This window comes from Gracilinanus agilis, chromosome 2 (genome assembly GCF_016433145.1).
Source record: "Gracilinanus agilis isolate LMUSP501 chromosome 2, AgileGrace, whole genome shotgun sequence".
In the NCBI taxonomy this organism is placed as follows: domain Eukaryota; kingdom Metazoa; phylum Chordata; class Mammalia; order Didelphimorphia; family Didelphidae; genus Gracilinanus; species Gracilinanus agilis.
The window spans coordinates 693262724-693270510 of NC_058131.1; the positions used below are offsets into that span (position 1 = coordinate 693262724).

Below are 7787 nucleotides of genomic sequence, written 5' to 3' on the forward strand. Positions count from 1 at the left end.
TTCATTTACTTATTTCTATATTTATTTCTATTTGTATATACTTCTTGATTTCTAATATCTTCCATAATTTATTTCTATGTTTTATATTTTTCCTATATTTTATATATTCATTTACTTATTTCTTTATTTTATATGCTTCTTGATTTCTAATACTTTCTGTGTTTTATTTATTTCTATATTTTTATTTGTTATTTCTTCATTTTTAATACCTTCTGTATGAATATACAATCTATTTTGTGTGTGTGTGTGTGTGTGTGTGTGTGTGTGTACAGATTTATCTAGGTTTATCTCTAATTACATAGAGCACTTCCCTATTCAACGGTTCAATAAGCCGCCTGAGGGCAGGCGCTGTTCCCCCAAATTTGCCTTTGTCTCTCAGAGGCTGATACAAGATTTCCCTAAGGTCACATGGACGGTGAGTTACGAAAGCCGGACTCCCACTTAGCTCTTATGACTTTAAACAGGCCATATGGTGCAGGAGAAAGAAGGGAGCCTTGGAGTCAAGCAGGCTTAGGCTCTGACTCTGAATGAATGAATGAGTGAAAGAATGAGTATTTATTAAGTGCCACCTATATGCACTCACTAGTTATGTGACCCTAGACAGCCACTGAGCCCTTGGAGCCTCTCGGCATCCTGGGAAGCAGCTTCTTTCTAGAAGAGGGAAGCATCCATCCCACCATCCTCTGCTCTGGTCAGATCAACATGGAGGATATGTCTGGTTCTGGGTGTCCAGTCTAAGGGAAGGGCATCAGGAAGCTCAGAACATCCCCACATCTATGCCACCTAAGATATGGGCTGAAGAACCAGAGGGTGTGTGGTCTGAAGGAGACCAAGGTGGGTCGTTGGGATCTGAAGCCCATCCCGTGGGAAATGGCCCCAGAGGAGCCACATGGCAAGGGGAAGAATGGAGGAAAACCTTCCCCAGACCCCCAGGCTCCTCAGGAGATTGCGTGGGCTCCTCCTCTCAGGGGTGGCTGCTAGCCTGGGAGGAGTGACCATTTGCTGAGCGTCCTGGGGAACTCACAGAGGGCCCAGAAAGCAAGGGCCGAATCACAAGCGTCTCCCCACTGTACAGTGAATGGGCCAGCTCAGCTCCTGCCCCTCCCAGATGCTTTCAGTGGCGCCCCTGCATGGGGCCATGCAGCTCCGTCACCTTCGCCTACTCTTGAGCTTCCATCTGCATTTCATCTCTCCTCTGAGAGTTTCTTTCTGCTTCTGTCTCTATCCCCAGTGCAGCACAGTGTGGGGCCCCTCAGAATTCTTAATAAATGCTTGTTGACATGACTGTGGGCCCAGTCACAATGGACACAGTCCCTGGGGGGGGGGCCTTGAGGGGTCACTCACCTCAAACTCTCCCTTCGTGTACTTGGCATCAGGCACGCTCACAATCTCCTCCTCCCCCATCTCAGGGAAACCCTGGAGGGGGACACAGAGAACAGGATCAGGGACTAGATCCTAGATGCCCCTAGGTCCATTAGGACTCCCTACTCTCGATGCAAGATCACAGAGACACAACATTTGAACACAGGTCTTCCTGGATTTGAGGCCACACTTGCTGCATCTCTGGCATGTTGGCATTGTTTAATAAGGGTTTGCTGAGGTGGCACAATGGCTAGAGTGCCAGGCCTGGAGACAGGAGGCCCAGGGTTCAAATCTAACCTCAAACATTTCACCGAATCCCTTTGCCTAAACTTGTCTTTCAGTCTTAGAGCTGTTACTAAGAAAGGAAGGGTTTAAAAAAATAATGATTTGTGTTTGCTGAATGCCATTTGAGGGTTTGCTGGCCCTCCCAACATACTCTCCCCTATCCCTTTCTTCTGACACCCTGGAGCTCTTCCCCTGCAAGCTGTCTCCCTTGCCCCATGCCAGGGTGCCTGCCCAACCCCTGCTCATCCTCCTGGATCCTTGCCTCCCATAGATGGAAGTGGTACCCACGTTAATGTGCCACAGGGTGAGTACAGCCACCACCATCGCCGTCGTGGTCCGGCCCTGGCCACTCAGGCAGCTGAACACAAAACTGGTACTGGGGTCCTTAGCCAGGGCCACCCTGATCACCTCCAGGAGACGGTCAAAATCCTGAGAGGAGAAGATTGACAACACGCAGAGCTGGGAGAGGGAGCAGCCTCTAGGGCCCCATCTATACACTCTCAGCAAAGCTCCTGAACACCCTGAAAGCCCCAAAACACACACACACACACACATACACACACACACACACACACACTCACAAGAGGGGAGAGTGGAAAAAGTATGGACTTAGGGGGCAGCTTGGTGGCTCAGTGGGTAGAGAGCCAGGTCTGACATCAAGAGAACCATGGGTTCAAATCCAGCCTCAGACACTATCTGTGGGACCCTAGGCAAGTCACTTAACTGCCACTGCCTTGTCCTTGCTACTCTTCAGTCTTAGAATTCTAACTAAAACAGAAAGGAAGGGTTTTGTGTTTGTTTGTTTTTAAATTAAAAAAGGATTGGGCTGGAAGTCAGGAGACCAGGGTTCCAATTCTCAGCCTTGACACAAATGACTTCCTGTCTCCTCAGAGGACAAGGGGGCCTCCCATCAGTGGTCTCAGACTCCTTCCCCAGGCCGGGTCCCCATCACTGGTCCAGCCATTCCCCAAGACTCTGAGACCTCAGGCGGTCACCACTGTAAGCATCCAGAAGGTGGCAGCAAAGCCACAGGGAAAAAAAGAAAGGGGTGATGAGATGGTGCCTCATGTATATCTGTATATCGTCCAGCCCAACCAGCTCTTTTCCCTAATGTGACTGAGGATTCAAAGTTTGATTTTAGTGGTGGAGGGAACTCCCTCCATCAATAAAAATTAGACCTTTTTCTGCAACTTATCTTCTTACATATATTTAATTTAATGTATCATATTATATTTTTATTCTAATTATCTTTATATAGAATTATATAATATACTGTCATAATTACAGTAATATTATTAAACTTAAAATCTAATTTAATATGTTAGATGTATATTTGGGTCAAACTCAAATAAAAATGGCGGCCACCAAGCCATTCCCAAGGATCCCTGCATGTTGGGAGCAAGGAAGTAAAGCCAGCCCAGACAGACTGACCTCTCAACCTCAGGGCCTGGACACAGCCCCCTTTCACATCTCGCTCCACAGACTGGGCAGGATAGAAAAGGGAGGACCAGAAAGGCTCAATGTTGGGGGGTGCTGGTCAATGTTTATCCTTTAACAAGGTTCTTTGTTGGGAGAAGAATGGCCACACGATACACTTTTAAGTCTAATGCTCTGAAAATTTAATGGATCGGCTCTCCAGAGCTGGTTTGAGTCCATTCCTAATGTCCCTGGCTAGATGACTTAGCCAAAATCACTGGCGCAGGGAATAAGTAGCAGAACTGGGTCTTACCCCCAGACATACTAACTGCCAAGCCATCATTTCCCCCCACCTGATTCCCTTCCACCCCAGCTTCTGCCCTCTCCCATCTCTACCCCAGGACCTCAGCCCAGTCAAGTCCTCTGACCTCTGCCCCACAGGGAATGGAACCAAACTTAAATCTCCCTCTTACCTGCTCCCTAGGGGCGCAGAAGTCTGGGATGGGAAGGCGCTGATAGGAGAGGTCTCGGCTCTGGCTGAAAATGTCTTGCATGGTCAGGCACGTCTGCAATGGCTTCTGCTTTTCCCGACTGGGATGCCACTCCACCCGCTGAGGGGAGGCCAGCACCCTGGCCTTTAGCTGGGCCTCCAATTTCTGCAAGGGAAGGAGGCAAGAGGACCATTGGGCAAGTAGAAGTCACGGGACTTTGAATTGATTTAGAGCTGAAAGGGGCCTTAGAGACTATTTTACAGATGGAGAAACTGAGGGAAGTTGAAGATGGTATCTCAGTGGCTTTTTATCCCCTGGTGTTTGTATTTGTTTTTTTCTTGATATGTTCCAAAGCAGGAACCTTTCCAAATCTGTTTTTTTCTTACATGTCATTTCCATTTTGGACATTCAAGGGTTTTCTTTGCATTTTTCATAGACCAAATATGTATTTTTCTCATGCCAGAAGGATGTGTAAGTCCTTTATTGCCCTTTTAATAAACAATGACTTTCTCAAAAAAAAAAAAAAAAAAAAAAGAACCATCCCGCAGCTAGGAAAGCAAGGCGTCTGTCTGTCCATCAGCACGCATTTCTTACTGGGTTGGAATTGGAACTCAGGCCTTCTGCCTCCCTTTTCAGCCTTCTCTCCAGGATTCCAGGGTTCCTGCCTCTCAGGGTTCAGGGAAGGAACACGGTGGGAAGCCGGGGAATCTCACCTCTAGCTGCTCAGGGGAGAATGTGGCAGGCCCAGGAATGGGTTCTGTCAGGTCCCCCCTCTCCCGCAACGTGTAGGTCAGCCCATCGCACTCCACGACCGCCTCTTCCCGAAGGTTGATCCAGTTCACGCGCTGATGCTTCCTCTTGGAGTCAGTCAGGTAGGCTAGGACGCTGGCCATGGCCTGGGGGAGGGAGAAGAGGCCAGTGGGTAGCAAGCCTCAGCGTCTCAGGAGCTGGAAGGGGGCCTCCTCCCTCCCTGAGCCAGCCAGTCACCTTGGCGTTGGGCTGGGCCATGCCGTAAACGGGCATCTTGGCTACCCTCCGGAAGTTGGCCACACTCATTTGGCGCGCCGTGCTCAGCACATCGGGGGAGAAGGACTCGTCGGCCACCTAGAAGCACACGGGCTCAGCGAAGGGCCTCTTCGGTGCCCATTTCCCGGAGGGAGAATGGCGAGGCCAGAGAGGCTCCAAATTGTCCGTTGAGAGCTAGAAGGGACCTCGAGGTTCGTCAGGCTATAGACAAGGAAGCGGAGGCCCAGGAGGGAGGCCCAGGGCCCCCATATCCTCTGGTCTCAGAGCAGGGCATGGCCAAGGAAGGCCCACTGTACAGGGACAAGGGAGGGGAGCATCTCACCAGTAGCCAGGCATCCTGGGCAGCCAGCTCCATGGCAATGGTGGCCTCCATTGGGTTCCCCTTCACCTGCAGCCGGTACAGCTCCGGGTGGGCGCACATCCAGCGGCTGAAACTGAGGGCAAAAGCCAGGGGGTGCTGGCGGCCACGAGACAGAGAGACGCTGCGTTCAGGGCGAGCCGAGCGCCACCCCCTCAAGTGACAGCTCCTTTCACCAACAGACAGCAGCATCGGGCGGCGGAGAAGAGCTAGCTTTGGAGTCACAAGGCCCAGGTTTAAATTCTGTCTTGGCCACTTACCGCTGTGTAGCCTTAGGTAAGTCACCTATTCTCTGGGCCTCCACCTACGTACTCTCAGCTATCAAACTCGTGGGTGGGTGAGAGGCCCTCCAAGGACCCTCCCTACTGTCCGGCCCTGGTCCCCCTGCTTCTCCCCACTCCCCAGGCTGGCAGTCTATCCCAGGCATGCTAGCTACACACGTGCTAGAGCTAGAATCAGAAGGGATCCAAAGGCCATTTTGTCCAACCTCTTCTTTTTATGGACAAGAAAACGGAGGCCCAGGAAAGCAAAGTGAGCCTCAGAGGCAGAATCTGAACCCGTGTCCTCTGGCTTCAGTCATCCCCAGTGACCCTGTGCTGTCACTCCCTATAGCCCCAGGAGGGAGAGAGCAAGGACCGTGATACCCATTCTAAAGATGGGAAGCCTGAGGCTTACTAGGGGGAATACGCCATCCAGGGCCACATAACTAAAAAGCAGTAGTGCTGGGCCTCCAAGGCCAAACATCCACCCTGACCGCCACCAGCCCACCCCCTCACCGCCAAGGTATGGCCTCCCTCAGGCCCCACCGCAGCCACCAGGGCCAAAGAGGAGCACAGCCAGCAGCCAAGGGAGGCCAAGAAGGGGCCCCAAAGGCCGACCCACCTGCTCGTGGAGATAGTAGTTAAAAGCAATCAAGTAGAAGTAACGTTCCAGGCTCTGCAGAGCCTTTTGCCGCCAGGGCTCTTTGCCAGCATTTCCCTAGAGAGGAGGAAAACCGAAGGGAATAAAGCAGCCCTCACAGGGTCACTGAAGGCCAGACCTGCAAAAGCCCTGGGAACAGGGACACAGAGGGAGAGAGCTGGGAGAGAGCTCAGAACAGAGAACATCAGAGTTGGGGGAGCTCAGAAAATAGCCCAAATCCAGAGGCCCCCAACACCAGGGCGTTTGGGCCAAAAATCAAGCCTGCTTGGCCTCCAAGGTCCAGCATTGAAGCGGTCTCCTGGCTTCTCCAAGGAGAGGAGCCTTTGCCCCCCGCAAAGAAGTCTACCCCGCTCGCAGATGGCAATAACAGCCAGAAAGGTGGTCCTAATGCCAAACCCATATCAGCCTCTTGGCAAATTCTACTCATTGATCCAGGTTCTATTTCTACCAACTCTTCACCTACTTCTCTACCTAACTTGGTAACTCCCCCAGCGAGAGAATGGAAGCCCTCGGAGGGCAAGAACTCTTCTCTTTTCTTTTTTGGTCGTTGTATCCCCAGATCCTAGCCCAGTATGTGGCATACAGTAGATGCTTAATACTTGCTGAGTGACTGATCCAGTCCTACTTCACCGAAGCTGGTGACATCTCCCATCTCCACGACTTCGTACTCAGTGCCTGGAAGGCTCTCCCTTCTCCCCTCGTCCTCCTGGCTTCCCTGGTTGCCTTCTAGGCTCAGCTCCCATGCACCAAGGTCCACATGAGTCCTTGCTCATCCCCCAGCAGCTGGGACTATTCTCTGCTAGGTCATTTTATATGTGCTTTGGAAGGAATTTAGATTTACCTGTCTGTCTAGCTGTCTAGCCATCCATCCAACTATCCATCCATCCATCCTTCCACCCATCCACCCTTCCATCCTTCCATCCATCCATCCATCCATCCATCCATCCACCTTTCCATCCTTCCATCCATCTACCCTTCCCTCCTTCCATCCATCCATCCATCCACCTTTCCATCCTTCCATCCATCTACCCTTCCCTCCTTCCATCCATCCATCCATCCACCCTTCCATCCACCCATCCTTCCATCCATCCATCAATCCATCCATCTACCCTTCCCTCCTTCCATCCATCCATCCATCCACTTATCTCTTTATGTCTAGGTGTATTATACACACATATAAACATATAGACACATGCATGTGCATGTATGTAGACACTCATTCTATCTCGCATGTTGTCACTCTGTACATCCAGGAAGATCTTGGAATGTCAGCTCCATGAAAGCACAGCATGCTTCATTTTGGTCTCCAGGTCCCCAATGTCTAGCCCAGCACCTGGCATGTAGCAGGCTTACTAAATGTTTGTGGATGGATCGATGCAGCCTCCAATCCCTTCCTGGTGGTCCTCCAGACATCCACTGTAAGAGGCCCAGTGACAGGAAGCTCACTTCAGCCACAGAGGTGGCCCATTCCCATTCCCTGCATCAGCTCCCAACGCCCTCTCTCAGAGCAAAGCGATAGCAGTTTGGGAACCTGGGACGGACCAGTGGCCTGAATGTTAGAGGGCCCGGGTTCGAAATCTGCTCTATAATGCACTGCCCAGCTGAAGACCGACAATGCATTTAACCTGAGCCTTGGTAAATGGAGAGGCTAGATTAAGTGATCTCTAAGAGTCCTTACGTTAGAAAATCCTACAGTGATTGGAAATGAGAAGAATTTGAAGGACAGCTAGATAGTACAGAGCACAGAGAGCCAGGCTTGAAGTCAGGAAGACCTGAGTTCAAATGTGTTCTCAGATACTGCCTATAGCTATGTGACCCTAGACAAGTCAGGGTTGCCTAGCCCTTGCCCTTCTGTCTTAGAATTGTTACTAATGGATGGAGGAAGGGAGGGAGGGAGGGAAGGAGGAAGGGAGGTGAGAGGGAGGGAG

General features: G+C 51.0%; 1 protein-coding gene across 1 annotated transcript; it reads right to left on the reverse strand.

Moving 5' to 3' along the window:
* Positions 1-1296: 1296 nt before the first annotated feature.
* On the reverse strand, positions 1297-5920 carry PALD1 (phosphatase domain containing paladin 1). Its single transcript, XM_044660294.1, has 7 exons — positions 5821-5920; positions 4903-5037; positions 4542-4658; positions 4268-4450; positions 3537-3719; positions 1936-2076; positions 1297-1416 (listed from the first exon to the last, which is right to left on the reverse strand). The coding sequence occupies exons 2-7, from the start codon at positions 4999-5001 to the stop codon at positions 1297-1299; spliced, it is 843 nt and encodes a 280-aa protein (XP_044516229.1). The 5' UTR covers positions 5002-5037; positions 5821-5920.
* Positions 5921-7787: the final 1867 nt, after the last annotated feature.

Coding starts and splice junctions, on each gene's coding strand:
- PALD1 (XM_044660294.1), bottom strand. CDS start 5,001: ATGTGCGCCCACCCGGAGCTGTACCGGCTGCAGGTGAAGGGGAACCCA. Junction 4,451..4,541: donor TGGCCCAGCCCAACGCCAAG/GTGACTGGCTGG, acceptor TCCCTCCCCCAG/GCCATGGCCAGCGTCCTAGC. Junction 2,077..3,536: donor TCTGCGCCCCTAGGGAGCAG/GTAAGAGGGAGA, acceptor TTCTCCTCTCAG/GATTTTGACCGTCTCCTGGA.